This window comes from Corapipo altera, unplaced genomic scaffold (assembly GCF_003945725.1).
Source record: "Corapipo altera isolate COAL_440 unplaced genomic scaffold, ASM394572v1 161, whole genome shotgun sequence".
Taxonomy (NCBI): domain Eukaryota; kingdom Metazoa; phylum Chordata; class Aves; order Passeriformes; family Pipridae; genus Corapipo; species Corapipo altera.
In genome coordinates, this window is record NW_020884979.1 from 667,824 (window position 1) to 695,292 (window position 27,469).

The 27,469-nt window shown below is 48.2% G+C and overlaps 1 protein-coding gene across 1 annotated transcript; it reads left to right on the plus strand.

Moving 5' to 3' along the window:
- The first annotated feature begins 7,396 nt into the window (after positions 1–7,396).
- Positions 7,397–25,282, plus strand: MINPP1 (multiple inositol-polyphosphate phosphatase 1). Its single transcript, XM_027665577.1, has 5 exons — positions 7,397–7,967; positions 9,013–9,201; positions 9,564–9,661; positions 10,929–11,062; positions 21,568–25,282. The coding sequence occupies exons 1-5, from the start codon at positions 7,421–7,423 to the stop codon at positions 21,965–21,967; spliced, it is 1,368 nt and encodes a 455-aa protein (XP_027521378.1). The 5' UTR covers positions 7,397–7,420; the 3' UTR covers positions 21,968–25,282.
- Positions 25,283–27,469: the final 2,187 nt, after the last annotated feature.

The following is a 27,469-nucleotide window of genomic DNA, read 5'->3' on the forward strand; positions in this document are numbered from 1 at the left end:
AATAATTTCTTTGGCTTCCTAATGCCTCACCATGTCTCAAATCTGGAGGAGATGAAAGGTAAGCTTCACAAAACAAGGCAGTGAAGAGCACATAGAGAAGAAAAGTGAGGCAGCAGTGAGTTGTTACCTCCTGTGGAAAAAATAAAGTGGCAAAGTTAACTAGTCCAGATAAGAAAGAAATTCTGAATGGCATTTAAATTGCCTCTAAACTTCTTAAAATAAATATCTATAAAACAGCTTCTTACATCCATTGGCAGATAAAAGTTAACGTGGCCTTGGTTTTTCTAAGGGTAATGTGGGTGATCAACACTTTTTTAAAAGAAAATAAAAACTCTGAGCAGCAATAAAAAACGTAGAAGGAATTGAAAAGCGGTAGCACGAGGATGATTTTTGCCTTAGGATAAGGAGAAATGTTACCAGACAACATTTTGTTTACTGAAACTATTAAAAAGATGCCTTGGTCATGAAGAAAAATCTGTCTCAGATGACTGTTGTAATTTTAGAAAGCTGCTGACCAGCCGTGACTGTACATCTGCTGAATAACTTGGCAAACTGCCCCCGTTTCCAGTTCTTCACCCTGAATGATTTAACAAGATGTGGCTTTGAATGCAGCGTGATACAGTTGGATTTGTTTCATGCCAACTCCTGACACTGAGTTTTCCTGAAGCTCTTTCAGAGCTCCTCTGTCCCCCTTTCCTGCGGGGGATGGATGGCCCTGGCCAGGGGAAGTCACGCTGTCGGCGTCCTCACTACAACAGCCCTGTTGTCTTGGGCAAGAAGCTTGGTCATAAAAGCAGGTTTGAACCTCTGGCTGGAAGCAGAGTAGGAGAACAGGGCACAGGACCAAAAGCATCCTGTCTCACCAAGCTCAGTATCTCCCATCAGTGGCAGGCAAACCACCTCCTCCCTCTCACCGAGGAAGTTAATCTTGAAGTTTATCTTGCCAAGCTTATCTTGAGGCCAGCTGGGTCACTGACTGCTGGAAGACTGTTCCCAAAGCTGCCCTGTCCAGATGAGAATCTTCCTCGTGCCCAGCCCATGTTCACTCATGTCCAGTTTGCACCCATGTGAGTGCCCTCTTGTAAACTGTGCACCACCCCAGCAGCGCTTCCCTGCCATCCTGCACGTGGGGGGATGTGGCTGTGGGTGCCTGTGCTGTGACCGAGGCAGTGGCACAGTGGGGAGGGTTAATCTCTCCCTGTCTGCACTGATAATGTCCTCCCTGTTAAACCTCAGCCCACCTCTGACTTGTTCTCTCTGCTGGGTCACTGCTGAGCTTTGTGCTGCCAGCAGACTTAGTTATTATGGCCTTTTTTTGGCCATCCAAGCCCAAACCTGGTCTGACAGAACCATACAAAAAAGAATGCCACTGGACTAAATAGTTAATTAATTGCTCTGGTCAGTTTGTGGGATCACAGAATCATTCAGGCTGGAAAAGATCTCCCAGACCATGGAGTCCACCTTGTGCCCGATGCCCACCTTGTCCCCCAGCCCAGAGCACTGAGTGCCATGTCCGGGCCTGCCTTGGGATGGGCACTCCAAACCTCCCTGGGCAGCCCCAGCCAAGGCCTGACCACCCTTTCCAGCAAGAAATTCCTTCTCCTGTCCAGCCTGACCCTCCCCTGGTGCCACCTGAAGCCATTTGCTCTTGTCCTGTCCAGTTCTTTCCCTGTTCTGAGTAGTCCCTTGCATGTTCGAATCTCTGAGTTTCTTTCTGCCTGTTATTTGGTGAAAACACAATCCAGAAATTTGCCTTTTCCATATACAGAGCACGCATCCACATTGTGCAGTTTCTGTCCTCCTCTTACTTACCTGGAAAAAGAAACAGTTCTTATTTATTTTTAGTCTTGGAAAACCCAGCTTGGCTGGATTTTGAGGCTTTCTGAATTTATCTCCATGTTTTTGACATTCCAAGCCATCCCACAGCCCGACTGTTTTGCTGTGTGGGGTCACACTGCTCGAGAACTGGAAGGGCCTGACGTGCTCCAGAAAGACAACCACGTAATTATGGGGTGGCCAGGCTGACAGAGTTGCCCACACAGGGTGAAGCCACACTGCAAGACCAGAAACTCTGCTTGCAAAGAGGCCAAACCACTCGGGATCCCCGGAGGTTTCGGTGTTTTCTGGGAGAGCCAGGCATGTGACACACAGCCTCCTTAGGACATGGCTGTGCAGCTGGAGCCATTCCCCACAGCAATCAGGTGGTGGCTCTGCCCTCGTTACAGGACACTTACACGAACAAAAAGTAGCAACCAAAAGTATTAGGAGATGGTCCCTCTCTCTCCATTAGGACAGAATGGATGAGATCTGGATTCAGCCCTTTTTTGCAGTAATTATCAGTGCACGTGTGATTCTTTTTCCAGTTCTCCGACTGCCAACCAGAATGTGCCATCAGGTAAGGCAAAGCCCCTTGCTTTCCTTGGGAGCAGTGAATGTGCTCCTGCTCTCTGCTCACAGAGAACACAAAGGGCTCCCCAGAAGAGCAGAAAGTGCCTCTGAAGAGCCCACACTTCCGAAGAAGCAGCAGGGACCTGGCAGTGTCCCCAGATCAAAGCAGTTTTGCACCCAGGGTACAAAAACGTGCATCAAAGTGAGCCCCACTCTGCTGACGTGGCTTTGCACTGGGCTGAGATGTGATGCCAACTGACAGAGGATCAACAGCCTGGGCTTCTGGATGCCACCATGTCGCCCACCAGCAGCAGCAACTCAGCTGTGCTTGCTAAGCACAAACACAAAGCTGCTGCATGTGAGCCAGGGAAGTTCTCAGGGAAAAGGGTCACCCTCCTCGTGGGAGAAACAAAAGCAGCTCGGTTATTGATGCCACAAAGTGCACAAGAAGCCGTGCTGGTGCATCATCTCCAAGTGTGAAGGCGTGACCCAAAAGTTGCTCTGAGCCCACACCCTCCACCTCCTGTGAGTCTCCACCACACCCCTGAATCTCTCTGCCCCTCTTTACTCCAGATCAGACTCCCATCAGCTCGCCCTGCCCCACCCCTCCCGCCCAGGCCCAGAGCCAGAACACTGACACTCTCCTGGAGATCACAGCTGGGCTGGGCAGGAAACTGAGGCACCTCTGTGGAAAATGCACAGATGAAGCAGAAATAAAGAACTTGTTCAGGACAGGAGTAATTTGACTGCACTCTCTGTAAGAGAACAAAAAAATGCTACTGAATGGAAACACGAGTCATGAAATAACCACCCTCAACATCACCACACCTGAAAATGGAAAGAAACAAAAAAGATAAAGGAGAAAGGGAGAGAGGACAATCTGATAATGTTGCATTTGGAACAGGCATGTTTGTAAATGCTTTTGGCTTCTAATTTAAAACACAAACAAGGATGGAAAAGAAAATGACAATATTGTGGAGGGTGAAAATGGTAACGTGGCTGTTGTGTAAATGCTTTGTCCGTAGTTTTGGGATATGAACTGGACTTGTCCTGACTCCTTATAGGGTGATATCTTATTAATGAGATTATCCATGTCTTAACAGATACATAGAAAAAAAAATCCTGTGAAACCATTCAAATGACATAACTGAACAATTTAATGTTCAAACCAACTTAAGACAGTATTTTCTGAAAACTGTACTGTAAGTAGCTCCATGCTGGTTTTGCTGTAAAAGATGCTATGCTAGAAATTATTGTGGTAGATGTGCCTAATATAAACTATGGAATTATGTTGGACTATTTGCATTTTCTCCCCTCTGGACCTGTTTTCAACCTGAAATCCAAATTCCTTCTCTGTGCTGGTCTTGAAACACTTACTTACCAGTTTAGTCCAGCCTTGTAAAATTACAAAGCCCCCGGAATAATTTTTGAGGAACCATTTAAATCTAAAAGACCCACACTTAAACAAATGATAAAACCAGTTTTGTTTGTCTCACTGCTCCTGAAAACTACTGTTTTATAGCAGTGTCCTCTTTTTTAAAACAATAGCCAGTGTTTAGCTTCACCTTGGGTTTAACCTGAGCCCTTTCCAGCACAGCTCCATGACCAGTGAAATGCATGTGCAGTCATTAAGAGTTTGTTTACCTGCTGGCAATTAAAACGAGGTGCAATGGAGTTTCCACCTCTGCACTGGGGAGATTGTCCTCTGAATCACCGTGGAATTTGCTCCCTCTTCCTTCACCCCCTTCAGTGTGGCTCACACACAAGGGTCACAGGCAGTGATAGAATCCCCAGCAGAGGAACCGAGTGCGTTACCTGTCAAGTGAGATTCATCTGAGGACAGCTGGTGGTATTCAGACATCACAAATCCAACCCTGTATTATCTTCATGAAACAAACGGCACAGAATCCCCCCCCGTCCACAGTTCTTGCTCTATACCCTGAAAGTTGCCATTCTGCTTGGTAAGATGTAACCTTTCACACACTGCAGAGGGTCAAGCCAAAGCCTCCAAGAAGATAATTTAGTTTGCAGTCCTACTTTTCCTTTCCCAAAGCCAGCAGGAAACGTGCCAAGTAGCCCTGCACAGCATCACTGGGGGACAGCTAAGTCTGCTTAGCTTTGAGAGCCCATAACTTTGCCCAGAAGCTTTAAAACTTACTTATTCCCATGTTTTCCACCATGAAAATTTATTTATTCAGTGAAAGTTGTCAACTGTATAAGCAACAGCCTGACTGTGTAGGCAGGGAGTAAAATCTGACTGTATAAAACATAGGTCTCCCCAGGACACCCCGTGGGCCAAAAGCTAAGCCTTTCTCCTGAGACTGGAGATGTTTTTGTTAACAACAAGCCTCGTTTTTTGCTACAGATTACTCTGTTTCCTTAGCTACAAACTGTTACCTATTTAGAAGCGAGGGTTTATGTGCAAACGGGTGTAATCAGCACTGGGGATGTTTTGCTCATGCTTTTGCCCAAATGGTTTTATAACCTGATGTGTCACCAGTGTGCTCAGGCTTTTCCACAGGATGACTCTTTTTATTCTTTGCTTTTCTAAGCCTTTCTAAGCTTTTCTGGATAGATTATTACAATGCCTTCATTCCATGCTGCCAGCGATGCCACGGGATGGGATTGAGTGTCTGCAGGGAGGGGGCAGAGGATGGAGCAGGCTCTGCTCAGGGGGGCCCAGCAATGGCACAAGAGGAACGGGCAGGAACTGATGGCCAGGGAGTTCCAGTTGGACAGGAGGAAGAACTTGTTGGCTGGGCAGTGCCCCAGCCCTGAAGAGAGAGCAGAGAGGGGGTGGAGTGTCCTCCCTGGGGATATTCCAGAGCTGTGTGGACACACTCCTGTGCCCTGTGCTCTGGGCTGGCCCTGCTGGAGCAGGGAGGTGGCACCAGATGCCCACTGTGGTCCCTTCCAACTTGACCCAATCTGATCCTGTGATTATTACCAATACTGGTGGGTCTCTGGATACCTCTCCTGGCTGGAATCATCCCTGGCTGCAAACTTTGTGCTCCCACTCGTTTTTCCACTGCTCCATATTTCCACCTGTTCCTGCTGGGAACACAAAACCCATGTTAAACGAAGCTGGACTCCTCTGAGGAGGCTCAGGGACGTGTCTTATCACTGTCAGCAACTCCCTGACAGGAGAGTGGAGTTCCCTTGTTCCCTGGGAGCAGAGCCCAAAGGACAGGACAAGAGGAAACAGCCTTAAGCTGTGCCAGGGGAGGCTCAGGTTGGCCAGGAGGAGGAATTTGTTGCTGGAAAGGGTGGTGAGGCCTTGGCAGGGGCTGCCCAGGGAGGTTTGGAGTGCCCATCCCTGGAGGTGTCCCAGGAAGGCCTGGCTGTGGCACTCAGTGCTCTGGGCTGGGTGATAAGGGGGGGATCAGGCACAGGGGGACTTGATCATCTTGAAGATCTTCTTCAGCCTAAATGATCCTGTGATTCAATGATCCATATGGATCGCCTCCAACACAGGATATTCTATGATTCTATTGAAAAAGCCACATACCCCACACTGCCAACCTCTGCAGCAGTGACACACAGTCCCCTCACAGCATCACTACCTGTAATTTGAGTGCAATCCAACTGCTTTTTGGCAAAAAAGGGGCCAAAAACACCCTCAAAAGCCCCTTCTTGAGTTAGCTTACCCATGCTGGAGGACAGAGTGGGCTCTGAGGGAAGCTGTAGCCTCTGGCAACATTCCTGGTTTGGGAAGAAATTTTATCATGGAAAAGCACAAAGAAAGAGAAGGTGCTGACTTTTTAAAAATCTATCTAAGCCAAGGCTTTTCTGATGCTGGAGATAGGCACACCTTATCTGAAGTTTTCACAGAGCTCTGAGAAACAGAGATAGCTCTAAAGTTTACTTCCACATCCCCACTTGCCCAGTTTCCAGCATGGCCCAGGTCCAGGGTTTTGCTGAGGCTTATGTCTTAATATTTGGCTAATTTAAATGCTAATTAGACTAATTTGTTGAATAAAACATGGTAGGGATTTCTTCACAAGTTTCTGCTAGTGCTTTGCATCTACAGAGAGATTTTCTAAAGCAGGACACCAGGGACAGTACCACATCTGTCACCAGTCAAACAAGTTGGATTTTCTGTAATCCTAAATATATTGCAGAACTGCAGGGAAGATGGAGGAGCAGTGTTAAATTTTTGAGACCTAGCACATCTGGGACACGGGAGCCCATCTGCTCCATGGGGTTTGCTCTGAGTTTTATATGGAAAGAAAACATACCTTTTCTCTGCCTCTCATTCCTTACTGCAGTGGATCCAGTTGCTCTTGCCTGGCGTTATTGGCGCCCGCACAGAGAAAATAAACCTTTCCCCTCATGTCTGATACTGCGGGTAAGCCTCTATGGGTTTACGGAGCTCCGTGCAGCCCGTGAGGCTCCACAGAGGCAAAAGAAGTACAAAAATAGGCCTGACGGCTCATGGCTCCCCTCAGGGGGCCCGTCACTCCCCCGCCGGGTGCGAGTGTCCCGGGCTGAGGCGGGTGAAGCCGGGAGGGGAGAGCTCTGTACGAGACCCCGGGCTGAGGGGCGGTTCCTGAGGCAGGTAAAGCCGGGAGGGGACAGCTCTGTACGAGACCCCGGGCTGAGGGGCGGCTCCTGAGGCAGGTAAAGCCGGGAGGTGGGCAGCTCTGCTTCCCTCCGCCGGAGTACGAGACCCCCAGGCTGAGGCGTGCGAAGCCGTGAGGAGAAGGCTCCGCTCCGCCTGGGCACAAGACCCCCCCGGGCTGAGGCGACCTGTGAAGGGGCGGGTGAAGCCGTGAGGGGTTGGGTTGGCTCCGCTCCACCTCGGTACAAGACCCCCAGACTGAAGCGAGTGAAGCCTTGAGGAGGCGGTTCCTTCACCTGGCTATGAGTGTTCCGGGCTGGGGCGGTCCCGGGGGAGGGTGCAGCCGTGAGGGCGCGGCTCCGCTCCTCCCGGCTATAAGAGCCCCGGGCTGGGGCGGTGCCTCCCGCGGGTGAAGCCGTGAGGAGGCGCCGCCGCTCCGCCTCTTCCTGCGGTATCCGCGCAGTCGCCGCCATGGCGCCGTGCCGGGCAGCCGCCCCTCTCCTCCTCCTGCTGCTCCTCGTCCTGCGGCCGGCGAGCGCGGGCTTGAGCGGCTACTTCGGCACCAAGTCCCGCTACGAGGAGGTGAACCCGCACCTGGTGCGCGACCCGTTGTCGCTGGGTCCCGGCGCGATGGAGTCGCCGCCCGCCACCTGCGCTCCGCTGCAGCTCCGCGCCGTGCTCCGGCACGGCACCCGCTACCCCACGGCCGGGCAGGTCCGCCGGCTGGGCGAGCTGCACGCCCGGCTGCTCCGCCGGCCCTCGGAGCCCGCGGCCTGCCCCGCCGCCGCCGCGCTGGCCGCCTGGCCCATGTGGTACGAGGAGAGCCTGGACGGGCGGCTGGCGCCGCAGGGCCGGCGCGACATGGAGCAGCTGGCCCGCCGCCTGGCCGCCCGCTTCCCCGCGCTCTTCGCCGCCCGCCGCCGCCTGGCGCTGGCCAGCAGCTCCAAGCACCGCTGCCTGCAGAGCGGGGCCGCCTTCCGCCGCGGGCTCGGGCCCGACCTCAGCCTCGGCGGCGACGGTGAGTCCGCCACACCCGAGCCCCGTTCCCTGCGAGAGCCCCGCGCCCTCCTAGAAGGTTAAGGGAGACCCACACCCTCCCAGCTCTCCCGAGGGGGTTGAGGGGCTCCTGTGCCCTCCCTGAAGGAGCCTCCCCTGCTCCCAGAGGGAGACCCGTACCCTGACTGAGGGATTCCCGTGTCCTCCCAGTGGGGCTGGGGAAGTCCCCGGGAGGCCTTCCCTGAGGGATTCCCGTCTCTCCCCAAGGGGATGGGGCTGTCCCGTACCCTCCCAGAAGGAGAGAGGCTGAGGACTCAGAGAGGGTCTCAAGACAAGAGGGCACGGTCTCAAGTTGTGCTGGGGAGGTTTAGGTGAGATATTAGAAAAAATTTCTTAACTGAAAGGGTGGTCAGACATTGGAATGGGCTGCTCAGGGAAGGAGTGGATTCTCTCTCCTTAGAGATTTTTAAAAAGAGACTGGATGTGGCACTTAGTGCCGTGGTCTAGTAACTGCAGTGGATCAAGGGTTGGACTTGATGATCTCGAAGGTCCCTTCCAACCCAGCTGATTCTGTGATTCTAGGGGCTGGCAGAGTCCTGTGCCCACCCTGAGGGAGCAGCATGTCCCCCTCCAAGGAACTCCCAAGCCCTCCTTGAGGGATTCCCGGTTCTACCAAAGGGCCTGGGGGAGTTCCATGCCCTCCATGAGGGAGCCCCCAGCACTCCCTGAGTAGCTGAGGGAGATGCATGCCCTCACTGAGGGATTTCCAACTCTCCCAAAGGAGCTGGAGGAGCCCCACACCCTCCCTGAGGGGTTGCAGGTGTCCCATGCCCTCCCTGAGGGGCTGGAGGAACCCTATGCCCTCCCCACTGACCTGTGGCTGAGGGAAGCCATGAGCCCAATGCCATGTCCCCCATGCCCAGGCTGAGGGGGCCCTGCACTCTGCGTGCCCTCCGTGGGGGCACTGCAGTGGTGGGCAGACTGTCCCCAGGAGGGTGTCGGGGTGGCTGGGTGCTGGTGCCCTCGGGGATGGCGGTGCTTCTCCTGATGCCCACGTTTGCTTTCAGAGGTGGAGGTGCAAGTGAACGATTCCTTGATGCGGTTTTTCGATCACTGCGCCAAGTTCGTAGCCCTGGTGGAGGAGAACGATGCAGCCATGTGCCAGGTGAGCGCCTTCAAAGAGGGGCCCGAGATGAAGAAGGTCTTGGAGAAGGTCGCCAGTGCCCTGTGTTTGCCAGTGGAGGAGCTAAATGCAGGTAAGGGGTTCCTGTTACAGGTGACTTTGGCTCGAGTCTGGCCGAGAACAACTTCCAAACCTTGTAGTTATGCAGAGTAGGTAATTTAGAGTGTGCTGCAAGTTGGAGACACAGCCTTTAATTAAATGCATGAGACTGTAAGTGTATGTTGGTGTTGCAGTAATGAGTGATTGTTAGTTACTGCTCGGAAGAAGATGATGTTTGAAAACATCTCTCCCTTAGACTGAACCAACTTTACCTTTGTTTGGAGGGATTTGAGTGTTATTCTTTTAGTTCTGCTCTCTGGAGTGGGCAAGTTGAGAGAAAGTTGCTACTTGTGTAGCAGTGCTTTATCTTTTGCTTGTTTGTTGGGTTTATTGCAGATCTGGTTCAAGTGGCTTTTCTCACCTGCTCTTATGAGTTGGCTATAAAAAATGTGACCTCCCCATGGTGTTCACTCTTCACTGAAGAAGATGCCAAGGTATGTGGGGCTCAGAGCAACCTGGAATAGTGGAAGGTGTCCCTGCCCGTGGCAAGGTGTTGGAATTAGATAATCCTTAAGGTCCTTTCCAACCCAAACCATTCTGTCATGTGCTAAAAGGGAGAGATACTTGAGAAGCCTTCAAAAGATGCCATAATGTTCAGATTTAACTCTCTGCAAGTCAGAAGTTGTGTTTTGTTAAGTCAAGAGGCACAAAACTTACTTTGTTCTCCGAAGAGCTCCGAATTAATCAAGCAGCAAGACTGAAATATCCTTTATTCAGACTTGAGTGCTGGTGCAGTCTTGATTTGTCCTGATATAAATTGTCTTTTCCTGTTGTGCTTAATTCATATAATACTTATTTCTGTGGCATCAGAAAAACTCTGGACAGCTTTCATATGATAAAATTTATTCCAGATAGAATGATAGAATTTATTCCAGAGGACATTAAATGAGGTCTTCTAGGGTCTCTTAAGACTCTTTTTATATGGTTTTGGGGATTATCAGATACCTAAACCAAATGCCTGTTAATAAAACCCAGTAGAACCCAGAAAAATGAGACAAATGTTTGTTCTTCACCTTCCAAAAAGTGTTTGATGTACTCTTTGATGTTCTGTAAGGCTTCCCAGAGGCTGTTAAGGAAATTTCCACCCTTAGGAAAGAGAGGAGAGCTCTGCATGGGTAGGTGGTTGGCTAAAGGGTAGGCAATGGAGTTAGGAGGATCAGGATCACCATGAGCTTCTGTGAGACCCACTCTGTTAAATGTGTTTATAAATAGCTCAGAAGGAGGTGGAAAACAACTTTGATGGCAGGAACTGTAAGCAAAGGAAGAGAGAACAGGGAGAGCACGGTGTGCTCCTGCATAAATCCAAGGCACAGTTGTGTCTGTTTGAGGTGTGTGCACATCTCCAGAATGTCAAACCAGAGAAGCTCAGCTAAAGGTGTGGGATGGCTTCTGTGGGAAGGGTGGTGAGCTCAGGGCACAATCAGAAATGCTAAAAAAGCAGTGGGTAGTGGTTGTCTTGTGATGTGCAGCACCTCACCTGGCTGGGAGGGTGGTCAGATGCTGAATGTGGTGCCTCTTCAGCCTGATCTGTTTTTTTAGATCTCCTTTTATGCTGAAGTTTCACCTGGAGCCTGCATGTTTGGGGTCGATTTTGCGTCAGCTTTGTCCATTTCTTTCGGTGTGTGGCAACATCATTGCTCCAGGTTGGGGGGCTTGTTTTCCCTCAGAGCTCACGGGTGTTTATTATTGCACTGCCTTTAGGTCCTGGAATACCTGAATGACCTGAAGCAGTACTGGAAGAGAGGATATGGCTATGACATCAATAGTCGCTCCAGCTGCATTTTATTCCAAGATATCTTCCAGCAATTGGACAAAGCAGTGGAAGAGAGCAAAAGGTAAATCAAAAGGCCTCAGTGTACTGAGTATTAGTTTTCTGTGGTCAGTCCTGAGCTGGATGTCATGTGAATAGAAGCTCAGTACTTTACTCCCAAATATGACAATATTAGGAGAGTTTGAACCAGGTGAATTTTAACAGAGATAATGCAATTTTTAAGGGAGCAGTATTACTTTGAAGTGTATATATGCTCTTGTGCCCAGCTCCTGTAATTCCATCTTTTAACTTGCTGATCCCCAGCTTGCCTTTGTGGACAGCCAGCTGCTGTCTGATAGTGGTGTTCTCTTCCTGCACAGTTTGAGGAGACACCATTGAGTTAAAGCAGTGAGGTTGTTTTGTTTAAAGTGTCCTTGTTAAAAACCATTTGTGGCAAAAATGGCAAACTGTGGGCTGAAAGTGCCCCCACGACACATTGTGGCAGTCTGTCTGTCTGTCTGTGTCTGTTTGCCTTGAGTCTCTTGTGTTACTAAACCTTTCTGTTCACATTAGAGGCGTTGAAATGCAATTACAGAAAATAATTATTACAGCTCAATCCCAACAGTGACTTTTAGACCAGAACAGGCTCTTGCAGGATCCAAGAGGCTGGAGAGGGAACTGCAAACCAGCCTTCTTGTAACCTGCTTTGTTGGAACTAGGGAAGGGCAGACTTTAGGGGATACACTCAGTGTCTTGTAAGAACAGGAAAAAGACACTTCTCCTCAAATTGGGTTCACATGACAAAGGGAGCCATTTACAACACAGTCAGTAGTTCAGCCCATCAGTCTGAGACCTCTGCCTGGGATATTTGGTTTCCTGCTGTTTAGGATGTTTAGTTTCCCGCCCTCTCACAGCAAAGACACAGTTTGGGAGCAGCACTGGAGCTGTAGGAAGATATTAGGCTTTACAAGTAACTCTTGGTAGACTCGAAGATGCAATACCCAGGTGCCCTCAAAGGGTGGTGCCCTGATAAAGTCATTTGTCTTGGATTATTGCCAGGATTTGACAAGTCACTCTGTGTCAGTGGAAGAACAGTAGCAGTGACACTCCAGCCACTGTGTTGTGCAGTCCTCAGAACTGCCTTTGTAGTGTCATGGATCTGACCATCCCTGTGCTTGCTCAAAAATGACAGGGGAGATGCCTGTGCTATTTTTGGGTGGTGTTCACTCCTCTGAGCCTGTAGCAGTTGGGGTTTGGGAGCTCTTTGGTGTTGCTCTTGTCTCGTGTGGATTGGTTTGATGGGGAGAAGTAAAACAGGGACAAAACTGGGATCAGTTTTGATTCACTTACAGGTTGGGATGTCTGTGTCACAGAATCACCTGCATTTGCTTTCATGTGCTGATAACATTTTTTTGAGAAAGCTGCTTTAAATGGTAATTTATGATCTGTGTGCATGTTCCTCTTGCCAACTGAACAATTACAAATTCATAGTTCAGTGATCAGTCACATGAATTAATACCTTGGCAGATTAGTATGGAAATGTTGAAAAATGTACATGATATCAAGGATATGACCATTACGTTGTATAAATACTGTGCCATTAAATACTTGCTAAAAATTGATAAGTAACTTTGAATTGCAACCAGCAAATTCAGCTTTGGTGTTGATATGTTAGCACTGGACCCCTCTAGAGCCAGGCTGGGTTGAGGAATTGTGCTGTGGTGTCTGGAAGTGGAAGGTTGGTGTGGGAGTGGTGAAACCTTTTTGGTGGTGATGAAGTTAAAGCAGTGGTTGTGCTGCACCACTGTTTATTTAAGCTCCTTCATCCTTTCTTCAGCCTCCTAGAAGAGCTGATGGGAAAATCCATTGGAGCAGGGGCCATTAACACCCTGTTGGGAACAGAGGATTGCTGTGTCTGCCAGGATGAGCAGGAAGAAGTGCAGGTTAACAGATGAAGAGAAAGGGAAGGCCCTTAGGCTACTCTGTCCTTCTGAAATCTGGGGGAATAAAAAACCCAATAAAACCAACCCTGAATCACAGACTTTGATGTCACTGAGCCATGTCCCCAGGTGCCACATCCAGATGTGAGGATGTACCTTGAGTTGTCAATTTTGTTTCCTTTCAGTGGAATTTACTCTGTGAACAGTGACAGCCTTTCCATCCTTATATTCCATGCTCTGGTCACAGCTGTGTGTAAGGCATCCCTGTAAGTTAAACAGGAATTTAAAACCCCAAAAAAGCTGTAAGAAAATGTTCTCATTTCCTGAGAACCGGATCAGCAGTGCTGCATTAGGAGCTGGGAAGAGCAGACGTTTAAGGTATCCAAAGGAATGGTAATAACTTCATCCTGCCTTCCAGCCTTGGCTGTGGGAGTTCACTTGCAATCCCTGGGGCTCTCGGGGTGTTTTACCACCACAGAGGGAAGCGGGCAGTGAGTGCGAAGGGTCGGGACCCCAAATCTTGCAACATTCCGAGCTGGGTGAGCAGACTCGAGGACGAGCCTCCTCCTGAGCGGGAAGCGGCAGCTCCCGGAGCGCGGAGCCGGGCGCTGGAGGAGTGTGTTACTCCGCTCCACAACGGAAGGTGGCAGTCGTAAAGCGCTGGAGACACGGGAATAACCTGGGTTGGGTAACCCTGCAGGGGATGTGGGAATCTGCCGCGCTGTTGGAACGCCTTGTCTCTCTTGGGATCTGGGGAGCGGAGGTGCGGCTAATCCTTTTCCAGCTGGGAGAGAGGCTTAGCCCAGATGCCGCGGCCACGGGAGAGTACAAATGAAAACAAAACGTACAGCCACCGGTGTTAATAACAGAAAATATTTGTGTCTGAGCATCTCTTCTTTCTCTTTGTGGTGGTGTTCACCTTCAGGGCAACGGGTTAAATATTTTTGCAGCAATTCCTTACTCAGAAAACGAACTTTTGTGATGACAAAATGTCTCTTAGAGGAATGCTGTTCCAATTTGACAGTGTTTAACGTTGATTTGTATCTGGCTGTTTGCTCTAAAAACTTAAGAACAGGAAATTTACTTCCAACTGCCCCAAGATCTCTTTTCTTTCTGGAAAGCTTAGATTGGGCTATCCAAAAGTAGAAAGAGAAGCATTTGTGTTCCAGCAAGAGAAGCTGAGGGATCTGGATTATCTGTTCTGCTCCAGGCTTGGCAGTAGAGAACAGTGTTGGCAAAGCTGTATTTTTGTAGAATACTTTATGTATTTCTGTTGAATAGCTTTGTCCTGTTTTCATTGCCAGTTACTACAAAAATTAAAAAGAGCAATGTTGCTTTTATTGTAACCCTTTTTTTTTTTCTGTTAAGTGATTGCTGACCTTGCAACCTGCTCACCTTCTTACCAGTCTGTAAGGAAATGTCATGAGCCCATTCCTAGGGAGAGCTTGGGGAGCAGGGCTCTCTTCCATACAAATTTTCTTAAATACAAAAAAACCCTTATTAATTAAATGTACCACGAGGTTTGCACATAAAATGAAGCCAAGTGATTTGCTCTGCTGAAACAGCATTCTTGGGCAGTTGTCTTAGTCCATAAAGCACTTTATTTTTGTCAAGGTGTAAGAACTGTGGTTTTCCCAGGTCTTCCTGCTAGGGATAGAAAATAGTCAGGCTATGCAACTATGTGCCAAAGAAGCTAACTGGGAATTCTTCCTCACTGTTGATTTTCCCAGCAGTTTAGTGAAGAGTATTCTGCAGTGTGTTGATGAGAAATCTGTGTGTTTTGGTAGTTAATGTAATATGAAGCTGCTAATCTGATTTTAAAAGCCTTTGCAGCCACACACTTGGGCAAGGGTGGATTTGCAAATGGGTTGTGGCACAATTTAAACATATCAGCTATTCACTGTAGCTGTTCTAAACTTTTTCTTTTTTTCCCTTCTGGCTTCAAATATTTAACAATTCTGCCTTTCTTGCTCGTGAAGGAATATGAAATCCCAGTTATTATGGATTGCCATAAGGATCTGGCAATTGGGAGGCATGCTTTGGGCAGCCTTGTATGGATGGAAGATACCAACCAGGCTGCACACATACATTGCAAAATATTTGGGGGTTTCCTCTGAGCAAAAGCAGGTTCAGGGTATTTAAAAAAAAAAAAAAGACTTATTTGAATGTAGTTCAAGATCAAGTGAAGGTGATCTTTGTGAGTTAAACCAGGCTAAGCTGTAAGGTAAACAGACTAATTTGGCAATTTACTGGTAGTTTTTATTGTTCCCTGTAATTTGCCATCCCTCTTTCAGGTCACTTCCCCACGCAATTGGTCACCTCTCAGTAGTCATTGACTGCCGTGCTCTCCCTGCTCCTCCAAACCTGTGACTCAGTGCAAAAGAACACAATGAGTGATCTAAAATCACTTAATTATTCAAAACTCTTTTTTTACAGCCTGTACAAAGGGAACAAAGCCAAAAAGCTCCACGGGAAGTAGAAATGAAGTAATTTAAAGAACCCTTTTGTTCAGATTCGAATTGTTCTGTCATTTCTCTTGCTCTTTGTTGCTGCTGGGATCCCACGTTTGCACAGTGCAGGGCTGTGGCTCTGGGTGCATCAGCAGGTTCAGGCTGTCCTGTGAGCTGTTCACCTGTCTGCCTAGAACTACATATTTCAAGTGTTTCTTGGGCCTTTCAGTCTCCCCAGGATGTGCTTAAATCTCTCCTTAGTTACCCAATACGTGCTTGCTCAGGACTGCTCCGAAAAAGCATCTCAGCACCTTTGATGGAGTCGTATCCTTTCATGTAAGCAATTAAAAGCCCAAACAAAACAGTAACAAAACTGACACACCAAGGGACTGATCTAAGCAGTGTCCACCTTGGGCAGGAGGGGTTTGAGAAGTGGCAAGACCCTCTTGGTTTGGTTTGGGCTCGTTATAGTGAATCAACACTCGGCATCAATGTGCTGCTGGTGCACTAATGCAGCTCATCTCTGGGGTGTGAAAGAACAGAGAGGTGGGATCGTCCAAAAAACAGCCTCTGGAAGTGCAGGAGCTCTGAAGTGAAACCCAGTAAAGCCTAATTAGCTGAGTGGTTAACTCTTTCAGGAGTTGTTGGGTTTTAATGAGCTTTGTGTGGTCCCTCCAGCTGGTCAGGTTTGCCTTTGTCATGAGTGAGCTCATGTGTGGCCTTGTTGGAAAAGAAGAAACATGTTGGTATTTGTGGTGGCTCTGAGCAACACCACTTTTTAATGTTTCTGCTGCCCTTTGAGTCCCACCACTGTCACTGCATTCCCTGTTCTCTGCTGTTTCCGTGTAGGTTTAAGGTTCCTCCAGCTGTTTTTCCCAGAAATAAAGCACAGGGAGGGGGGAAGGATGAATTCATCCTGCAGCTGGAAGCAGGTTTAGGAGTGTTTAGTCCTGGCTCTTTTATTAGGGAGAAAAAGGACAGAATGTGTAATCTAAGCTTGCTTGTTAAATAGGTGTTAAAACTTACATTCTTTGAACTTGTTGGAGGGATTTTTACACGAGGTTTGAAGGTTTTGCTGTAGGAAATGTCTTCTCATCCCACTGTTTCCTGGGCTTTGTGTTATCTCTAACTGAAAGTCACATCAGCGCTCAGGAAATACAGTTTGGTTAAAAGAAATATCACTTTGGATATGGAACAAATGAACTGTCAGTAGTCCTGGGAAAGGCAGGAATGATGTGCTGTTGAGGGTGGGCGAGCTGGTGCAGAAGATTCCGGGTTAAACCCGAATCTGCTGAGAATGCCAAGAACTAGAACTCGCCTGGATGATAAATCCAGTGTCTGTGCTTTTCCCACCATGCCTTATTTTCCTTCCCATGGTGAGACTTGGCTTTTCGGGGTTGTGCTGATGAGTTGTTCAGCTGTGGTCAGATTTACTTAAAAGGTAAAAATAACCCCTAAAACCCCAGTGTGGGTGGTTCAGTAGCTGGAGCTGCCACGTGTCTCCAGTGAACCCTTGAGTAAGCCCTTGACAGCCACTGCTGCTCACCTGGAAGCGCCCCGTGAAATGGGCACGGGACCAACCTGCAGCAATCACTTTTACAGGAGCTCTTAATATTTTATGGTAGAGTTTTATGCAACTGCATGCAAAGGTGGAGGTTCACTCAGTGGGCTTTCCCTGCTGAGTTCACAGGAGTGGGTTGAAGGACCGGTGGCAGCTGCCAGAGTACGATGCTGAGAACTTTGGTGCTTCCAACGTGATGCTGAGTCATGAATTGATTGTGAAGCAGATTGAGTGAGTGTGGAAACATCAGGCCTTTTTCTTCTAATATTTATTAGCCTGTGCTACTGTTTTGAGTTTATCAGTGATTTGTGGCTTGTCCTGCCTTTATCAGCAATGTGGGGACAGCGGTAACCTTTGCCTGCGTGCGTTCTCTGAAGAGGCAATCTGGCACTCTCCCCACAATTAAAAATATTGCTGTTTTAACCTTGATGGCCACTTTTATTGTCATCATTAGATGATATGAAACCCCATCTGAACTGGAGCCCTGACCCCAGAGGCTGAACAGGGAGTGCTTGAGCAGTCTGGGAAGTGAGACACCAAGACACCTCTACTGTGTTAGAGGGTGTTGAAGACTCGGGGTTGTGTCATATCAGGAAACAGTTTTAATCCTCATTAAAATAATCCAGTGGGATACTTGTGAGTGGGAGAGGTTTGTTTGGCCTCCCAGGACAGTTTGGCCACTCAGCATGAGCATTTCATGAGACTAAAGCAGGTGAAGTAAAAACTCAAGTTACAGTGAGAACGAGCACCTTGTTTAGTCCTTTTTTTTGTCTTCAGGAGCTTTTCTTTCCTTGTTCTTATAAACTTTTCTCTGTATGTGCTATAATTTGTTTCCTGCTTCGGAAACATATGTCTTGCTGGTTTTTTAGCTCAGATATTCACCATCTTTTTGGTGATTTACTTCCATTTCAACATTCCTGCTAGCTGGAAGATGGAGCCAAACCTTGCTTAAAGCCAGCACTGATAGCCAGAATGTTAATTTTTTATTTTTTTTTGGTCTTAGCATTTCTGAAGCATTTTTTGGAGGGGTGGGATATGAAATCCACTCCCTGTGGAATGAATAATGTCTATGTAATGCTGGTTTTGGAGACTTGAGCAGCATGTTTACATTACTGGCTTCCTTGCTTAGTAAACTGTAGAACTAAAAAGGCCACCACGCAGCTGGGAGGACATGAAAATGTGCCAAGTTGCTGGAGCTGGGTGATATTACCCCAAGAGTCCTAAAAACCTGAAGGAAGTAGCTGAAATAGGAGCCAAGAAGCTTCTGGGGTCTGGCAGATGTGATGATTTAAATACAAATAATTAAATAATGGGGAGATGCAAAAAGCAGCTCCAGGAATGAATCAGAATGACAGGCCATTCTTGTAGAAATAAAGCCCAAAACTAGTTTTGGTGAGCTCCTTGATGAACATGAGTAGTGCCAGTGAAAGGAAATCATGGCTCTTGGAGCTCTTAGGGGGAAGGATCAGGGAGTATAAAATAGGGTGTTATGGGAGCCACAGTCATGATTTCCAGGCATCTTTCCACAGGTTTCCTTATCTAAAGAAATCATGTGGGTGGGGCTAAAGGGGAAAGGTCCTTACATGGGTAGAAATGAATAAAATTACAAGAAATGGAGGGTAGGGACAGCTGATGGATTTTTTTATTTTTTTTTTCCTGGCAGAGGTGGATCTGGAAGGATTTGCATGTTGTATATATAGAAAAAAGGGGGTGAGAAGTTCAGTGGCACTGCAAGTGTGGCAGTTTTAGTCAAGGTAAATAGAGGATGGATTGTTTCTACTGGGAAGATTGTAAAGTTGGTGAGACCAACTGGGCTGGGAAACTGCAGAGCTTTCAAGTAATCCCCACAGGAAAAACGATCTTATCACCTGTCAGGTAGAGTCTGGGATAAGTTACTGCTCAGGAGTCCAGTTTTGAGGCCACTGTAGTGGGAAAGAATATTATTGCAAGGCTCTAAGTAGAAAGGATTAAATGGGCCACAGCCTCTTCAAATAGAACAAATTCAGAGCAGTGTGTGAAGCTGGGCAGCTCCTTGCCATAGGATGTTGCATGTTAAAATGTGTGTGGCTTTAGGGAGAGATTTGGCAAAGGGAAGATTGATTAGATGGGTGACCCAGGAGAGCTCTGAGCTGGAAATTGCACGAGATCAAAGGAGCAGCCTTTTGTCTCCTTCCATAGGCATCTGTGTTTTGCTGCTGCTCCTCTTTGTTGACTCACAGAAGGGATGTGAACGTGTCCTAAAACCTAAAAATATACTTCCCTGCAGGTGTATGTGGAGGGGCAGGATATGCAGGCACTAGTCAAGTGAGTAAGAGGGCTGAAAAAAGAACAGAGAGGGAAGAGAAAGGCACTGATGGATCCAAAAGCTTGACAATTCTAAAATGAGTGAAGAGGTCATAAATAGCAAGGGGAGAAACACTAATTTGGGAGAAGCTGGAAGAGGGGCTGTGGTGAAGGTACAGCTCCTGGTGCACGGGTGGGGAAAACAGAATGTCCTCCATACAGAACCCCTCTGTGTTTGAATGCTGCTGCTTCTGAAGGGGAAACAGAGGCATGGTTGGGGTCTATCTTGGGATGTTTTGCCTGAGGGGAGAGTCTCAGACACGTGTGTACATACGTGCACAGGAGTGGAGGCAGAAGGGCCCAGGTTCCCTGGGAGCAGCAGGACGGGTCAGGCTCCCAAACACCATGGCCACATGGAGCTGGTGGGACCCAGCCTGTGCCTGCACTGAATTCCAGCTTCTCTGATCCAAGTTCCAATCCACAGGCAGGTCTCCCAGTTAACCACTGGCATTGCTTTAGGTTGGAGCAGAGGAAACGCCTCCTCTTCGGGCCAATCGAGATGTGTCTCCCGAAAGCCAAGCACGTATTTACACGTGCTAGATCAAGTCACCTGGGCTCTGTGTGCCACCTGGAATTGGTCCCCAAAAGCCATGATCCTCCTCTGGAGCAAGGGTCAAATATTCCTCTTGGCTGGTGCTTCCTGGCACAGCAAGCCAGCTCTTCTCTTCCCTTGGGCTGAGCAGTGTGTATCCTTTTGTTGCACAAATGCTCCTCGTTTTAGTCTCTGTTCTTGGTACGAATCAGTGGCTTAACTGGCTGTGCTGTGTGCTGAGTGTCCTTCTTGACTAGCTGGTATCCTCACAACTTGGGAATAGCAGTATTCCTGCTTATAATTTGGACTAATAAATTGGGGAGGGACAACTGTTTTCTTCCAATGACTGGACTGCTGTCTTCAGACTAAATTTGGGAAATGATGATGATGGTCAGAAGAGAACTCTCACATCCAGTGAAGGGCTTGACTGTATGTTGACAAAGCTTTGCAGTGGGCTTAGTGATCTGCTGACCTTAACTGACTCCTGATGGGAGGAGGCAGTGCTATCTAAAAATCTGACATTTAATCCAAACCTGTTCTTCACTGTTGCTTGGTCACTGGATCATCTCATACCTGGGAAGAGCACAAGTGAGTGAGTTCACACCAGGAGTCAGAGATATGCTGAGTATAGAGATGCAAACCATTAATCTGTTCCTTACTTTAGTTAGTCATATTAGGCTCTAGCAGTAGCCTAACTACATTTATTACAACTTAGAATCCCAGAATCATTCAGGCTGGAAAAGGCCTTCAACACCACAGAGTCCCCCCTGTGCCCGATGCCCACCTTGTCCCCCAGCCCAGAGCACTGAGTGCCACAGCCAGGCCTTCCTGGGACACCTCCAGGGATGGGCACTCCAAACCTCCCTGGGCAGCCCCTGCCAAGGCCTCACCACCCTTTCCAGCAACAAATTCCTCCTCCTGGCCAACCTGAGCCTCCCCTGGCACAGCTGGAGGCCGTTCCCTCTCCTCCTGTCCCTTGTTCCCTGGCAGCAGAGCCCGACCTCCCCCGGCTCCCCCCTCCTGTCAGGGACTTGCAGAGCCAGAAGGTCCCCCCGAGCCTCCTTTTCTCCAGGCTGAGCCCCCCCAGCTCCCTCAGCCGCTCCTGCTGCTCCAGCCCCTTCCCCAGCTCCGTTCCCTTCCCTGCACACGCTGCAGCCCCTCCGGGTCTCTCCTGTTGAGGGCCCAGAACTGGGCCCAGCCCTCGAGGTCCCTCAGCAGTGCCAGCACAGGGACAGGCACTGCCCTGGGCCTGTGCCCACACCGTGGCTGGCACAGCCCAGGGGCCCTTGGCCTTCTTGCCCCCCTGGGCACCCCCGGGCTCGTGTCCAGCCGCTGTCACCAGCACCCCCAGGGCCTTTCCCAGCTTTGCAGCCCCTCTGCCCCAGCCTGGAGCTGCAGGGGTTGGTGTGACCCAAGGGCAGGACCCGGCACTGGGCCTTGTTGTCCCTCAGCCCAGGGATCCAGCCTGTCCAGCTCCCCCTGCAGAGCCTTCCTGCCCTGCAGCACATCAACACTCCCACCCAACTTGGTGCCGCCTTACTTAGAGTGCATCTACGGTTTCTGTAAGAATCGATGCCTTAAACTGAGACAAAATTTAGGAAGCTGCTTTTCAAACTGTCTGTGATAACCAAGCAGGTTTTTCTCGGGACTAAAGCAGGCTGAAGGTGTCCCTGAGCCTTGGCTGCTGGCAGCTGTGCACCGCGTCGCTGTGTTTGTTTGAAAGCCCAGGCTCTCGCTCATCCCTTGCGCTTTTTTCTTTTGTAGTTCAAAACCCATTTCTTCACCCTTGATTGTCCAAGTTGGGCATGCAGAGACACTCCAGCCCCTGCTTGCCCTGATGGGTTTCTTCAAAGACAAGGAGCCTCTCCTGGCCAACAATTTCGCCAGGCAAACGCACCGGAAATTCCGCAGCGGCCGGATCGTGCCCTACGCGGCCAACCTGGTGTTTGTGCTCTACCACTGCGACCACGTGAACGCCTCCAGGGAGGAGTATCAGGTGCAGATGCTGCTGAATGAGAGACCAATGTCCTTCCACCACTCCAATGAAACCATCTCCACCTACGCCGACCTCAAGGACTACTACAGGGACATCCTGGAGAACTGCCACTTCAAAGAGGAGTGTGAACTGCCCAGAGTTAATGTGACTGCTGTGGATGAGCTGTGAGGGTGTTCTGCTTATTGATCTCAGTTCCACAGGCCTTGTAAACAAGCACTTTGGATGATTTGCTGCTGCTGTGTTAACTTTCTAGACCTGCAGATTGGGTGGGTTGTCTCAGCTCAGTGTGCTGGTTCCCCGTTGCATAAGCAGAACTACAAAAACAAATGCTGTAACAGGGAAGCTGCTGAGCATTTGTAACAAATATGTGATGCAAGACACAAGTCCCTGTGTGTTTATATGTACAAATAAGCTAAGTTCATTGGTCAGTCCCTCTGTGAATGTGCCACAGATGGATTTAAGAGCTAGGGCAACTTCTGTTTTATCAGAGCTGCAGCTGGTTGGACTAATTCAATATTGCTTTGCACTGCCTGTGTTGCTTGCTGCTGTTTTCGTGTGCCAGGCATGAAATACTTCAAACCTGTGAGCTTTTTTTACTCTTTTTCCCAAGCTTGTAGAAGGGAGAGAGTGCGAGTCTTTCTTCACAGCTGCACAACTTCTGCCTGGACAGCACCATCTCTTTTTTTGGGGGGCATTTTAAAGCAGGAGGAGTTGCAGTGTTCCTGCATGCATTACCTGCCTGAAAAGGGGTGAGGAGTTTGGAATCTTAAAGTCCTCACCGACCCATCCCACATACCAAGTTAGCCTCCAGGGTAAGTAAATCATCTTTTAAAAGGAGTAAAAGAAGTGAGGGAGTGGAAAGTAGCCACTCTTCCTTTAAGTTGCTCTGGGAGATGCAGCAGTTGTTCTCTAAAATAATCTGGGGTGTCCTTTCCCTGTCACCCTTTGTTTCTGGTGGTGAATCTTTGGGCTGGGACATCTGGGTTAAGCTCTGAACAGCTTGGTCCTGTCTAGGTGCTGGCAGTTTTCCCAGCAGCTCTGGATGGAAGGGATCTCTGGCTGTCTCCAGCCTCCTGCTTGAAATGGGATTAATGCTAACCCTAAATCCAGGCAGATTTTGGACTGTATAGGGATCTGGGTGGGACTTGACTTCTGCTGCCTTTAAGCCACCACATTTGGTGCCACTTACATAGGCCTTGTATGTTTGATGTGCCACCTTGGTTTTGAAGTGCAGCTGGTTTTAAAGAGATGAATTGCATGGAAGGACTGGTGATCTCTTAAAGCAACTGCACTTAAAGGAGGTTCACTTGGGACTGAAAGCTGGGAGGTGTTTTAGAGCTCTGCAGTGTGGCAGAGAGAGGAAAACTGAAGATAACTGCTGAGATGTGTCTGAAATGTAGGGAGCCAGATAAAATTCCTTCCTCACCTGGGAGGGAATGGCTGTGTGAGCAGGATGCCCCGAAGCAAATGGTGTGGATTTATGGTGCTGGTAACTCCTGAAGTGTGTACTCTCACCCCACAGTGAGTGTTCCAGGGCTCAGCCTCTCAAGTGAACCATGTTTTGCTGTGTTTCCTGGTGAGGGGGGGAAAGGTTGGAATAAGTGATTACCACAGCCTATCAGGAGCACTATATGTTTATACACTCATTTGCTGAGGGCTAAGTTCTTCTTGTGGGCTCACCTTCAGAACTGGGAATTTAACTGCTGCAAAAAAAAAAACAAAAACAGAAAAGAGAAAACCAACCTGGCTCAAAGCTGAGGAGTTAAACTTAGTGTGTGATTTTTTTTTTTATTTTTTAATCTTTCTTGAGGACTTAGGCTTCTGTCACTCTTTTGTAATATGGCTTGTGGGAAAACACTTAAGATTTACATACCTGTGAGTTAAGGAGCCATCAAACACCTGTTTTTTTATTACTGTTGTTGTTGGAGTTGAGGGCTTTTCCCTACCTGGCCCTGTTTCATTAGTGCACCAGTAGCTGCAGAGACCAAGAGATTACTGAATATACTGGCAAAATCTGGTGGGTATTCCAGCATTAACATCCCAGTGAAACACTTGGCCTGTGATGGCTCTGCAGCTCCCTCTGAAGCTGGTGACAAGGTTGGGGAGGAGTTCAGTGCTGCCACCAATGTGGGGATGTAGGTCAGGATAATTGTCAGGCCCTGCATCTGACTTTACTGCTCTACAAGCTTTGCATGTCTCCTTTTTCACATGATCCTGCCTTGGGACCGAGTCAACTGATGGTAATTGCTGTGACTGATGCCAGTTAGGGACTTGGTTGCAACATTTGAAGCGAGCTACAAAGAAATGAACCTTTGTTTAAAGGCAGTTGAGTTTGGAAATAGCAGATAGCAGAGTGAGAAAATCCACCTCTGAACAAATATTTTTTTTCTGTGAGTCAGTCGCCCTGTGATGATTCATGGACAGAAAGGATGAAAGGCTGACTATGGGAGATGGATGGAGGATTCTGCTGTCAGTTCAGCAAGACTGATTTTAAGACACCACATTTGTTAAAAGATACATCCTTTTTCCTTGTGGAGGGAGGAGTACACTGCACTTGACTGCTTTTTTGACTGTGTGCCAGGTGAGGTGGAGGAACCAAAAAATTCCTTCTGCAGGGGAGTATCACGTGCTGCTCCATTAGCAAGTTGATGCTGTGCTTAAATTCTGTGCAAAGGATGGTTCCTCAGGGGCTATTCCCTGTTTTACCCTGGAGTGCAGGTCTGTCACACCTCCAGCCAAGCACATCTGGCTTCAGTGGTGTCAGCAATTAACTGGAAAGGGAAATGTGCTGCCTGGGCTCTGGTCTGGGTTTAGAGGATGCTCTGACTCACCCCTTTGGCACAATTGGAGGCTCAATGTGGAAACTTTGCACCAGTAGAAGTGTTGGGACATGTAAATACTCTGGGCACTCACTTAATGTGATTTTTACCACCGGGGAGGTGACTTCACTCTGGCCCTTTTATCTGGTTAACACAGACACTTGTTTAGACACTGGAATGGATTAAAATATTCCTATCACTAGCTCAGTGTGAGCAGTGCTTGAAGAGGCTGCCACATCTCCTGGCATAGCACATTCCCACATCCTGCAAGAAAAACAATGCTTTCTCCTCCTTCACCTTGCCTCTGGATGCCTCATCTCAGTCTTCTGTCAAGGACTCTTTGCAACCTTTCTCAAACTGGAAGCTTTCACTGATGGAAAATACTGACAGTGTCTTTGGCTGCTGGCCTTAAATATGTGTGAAATGTGTTTTAATTTGTTAAATGTCTAATCTTTCTGGCAAATCAGGTTTTTTTTCCTCCTGGAAGGTACTGCTGTCGAGCTGGCCAATGCCAATTTGTAATAATAATGGCACTAACTGGATGAATTTTGAGAACTTACTGTGGATTTGTGGTGAAATAAAACTGCACCCTTCTTTCATCTCTGATGATCTCCAGTACTGTGGCTGTATTCTGCTTCAAAATACATTTGGTGGGTTGATATTATTTGTGTTGTTGTCTCTTGATTATTTTAAGTGTTCAAATTAATGGCTAATAGAAAATGCCTTAATTGGGTTTTTACTCTCATATTTTGAGGGAAGTGTAAAGATTTACTCTTGTTTCCAGGAGCCCTGGTTTAAAACAACAGCAGCAGTTTTCTGGCAGGGTTTTTGCAGATGCAGAAAGGATGTGATGTCTGAACAGCATCTTTGATCAAGTGCTGTTTCTGCATTTTCTATGAAGATGTATTAGTCTGTAAGGTGGAAATAGAAAATAATTGAGGCTGTTTTGTTTAAAACAAAGAACCCCCCCCAAGCTCTCTAGGAAAAGGAATGAAATGCCTCAAAAATTAAGACCCCAAAACTGTAGAACCTTCAGGGGGAGGAATACAATCACCACCATCCATCTCCCCTGCTCTGTATTTAGGTGTATAATACATTAAATAATCATTTTGTTAGTTGCCTAACTTTTCCAAAGGAAGTTGGTATTGTCAGTGCTGTTTGTCTGCCTGATTTCTCAGGATTTGGGATCCAGTGAGTAGAAAGCTGTTTCTGATGTTTATAATGTTTTTGAAGAGGTTGGGTTTTTTTTGGCTGTGGAATACATGCCAGGCCAGAGCTGGGTTCTGCTTCCAGATCTGATACAGGGATGTGTTTATAAAGGCCCTGTGACTTTATTCCCCTCCCTTGTTTGCATCCAGAAGTGGAAAATGAAGATTATATATAGATAGTTACACTTACAGCTATTTTTTTTCCCACCCAACTTATTTCAATACCTTAAAGAGTTATTTTTATGTAAAATCAAGACAGAGGAGGTTCAGGCTGCCACCATCTGAAGTTTATGGTGGTGGATTCAATCACTTATTTATTTTAACAATCCCTTTGAGAAAGGGTTTAAAGGGAGCATTGTTTTTCTGACATTCTGTTGAAAGGTTTGAGCACACCTCTTACTGTGTTCAGTTAACAGAAACAAACCCCTGCTCTTCAGGGAAGGGATTATTGTTGAAGGGCTAGTATGGAAGGAGCTGAATTCCTTATTTATTCAGGGGTCAGAAGAGCTCTGCAGACTTTTCCACACCAATAACCTGCAGCTCTCAAATGGCTCAGTGGATGTGATAACAAGTCTTGAACCTAGCACAGAAATGGAAGGTGCCCAGCTGATCCCAGGCAGCACTCCAGAAAGAGGAACCAGGTTGGATGGGGCTGAAGTCCTTTAGCCTGGTGACCTCTGGCTCTTGGTAGGATGTGCTGCCTGAGCAGATGTGTAGGGATAGAGCAAATATTTCCCATACACTCCTGACTGTGGCTGTGGGGTTTCTTTGAGTTAAGCAAAGTGGATTTGTGTTTAGCTTTATATGTTTCTCATAAGGAATTTCTCCATGGCACAGCTCTCCTGGTGCTCTCCTAACCCAAAGCTGTGATCCTGCCCCTCTACTCCTCTCAGGTGAGAACCCCCTGCAGAGCTGCTCCAGCCCTGGGAACAGCACAGCAAGGACATGGAGCTGCTGGAGCCAGTCCAGAGGAGGCCCCAAGAGGATCAGAGGGCTGGAGCAGCTCTGCTGGGAGGAAAGGCTGGGAGAGCTGGGATTGTTCAGCCTGGAGAGGAGAAGCTTTGGGGTGACTGAATTGTGGCCTTCCAGGGCCTGAAGGGGCTGACAGGAAAGATGGAGAGGAACTGTTTACACTCCAGGGCTTAGAGTGCCAGGACAAGGAGGAATGGCTTCCCACTGCCAGAGGGCAGGGATGGATGGGATATTAGGATGAAATTCTTCCCTTTGAGGGTAGAGAGGCCCTGGCACAGGTTGCCCAGAGAAGCTGTGGCTGCCCCTGGATCCCTGGAAGTGTCCAAGGCCAGGTTGGAGCAACCTGGGCTAGTGGAAGGTGTCCCTGCCCATGGCAGGGGTGGGACTGGGTGATCTCTTAGCTCCCTCCCAACCCAAACCAATGATTTGCTCTGCAGTGGGATGTGGATGCTGGAGCTCAGCTGTAGCTTTGGGAAAGTCCAGTTCCTTCCATTTGAGCCTCCTGCTAGGCTGGAATTTCAGCCACGGTTTTAGGAGCTGTGATTTTTAGAACAGCAATAGCTTCCAACATGCTCAATTAGCAGAGTTGATTACCACATACAAGTGGTAAAGCTAAAGCTTGGCATGTGTTCTGGAGCAGTTCTTGTGATACAGATCTTGTTTCAGTGTTG

What these genes read in the sequence shown, in the direction of transcription:
- MINPP1 (XM_027665577.1), top strand. Translation starts at nt 7,421, where the DNA reads ATGGCGCCGTGCCGGGCAGCCGCCCCTCTCCTCCTCCTGCTGCTCCTC. An exon ending in AGTGGAGGAGCTAAATGCAG is followed by an intron (nt 9,202 to 9,563) that starts GTAAGGGGTTCC and finishes GGTTTATTGCAG; the next exon opens with ATCTGGTTCAAGTGGCTTTT. An exon ending in GCAGTGGAAGAGAGCAAAAG is followed by an intron (nt 11,063 to 21,567) that starts GTAAATCAAAAG and finishes TTTCTTTTGTAG; the next exon opens with TTCAAAACCCATTTCTTCAC.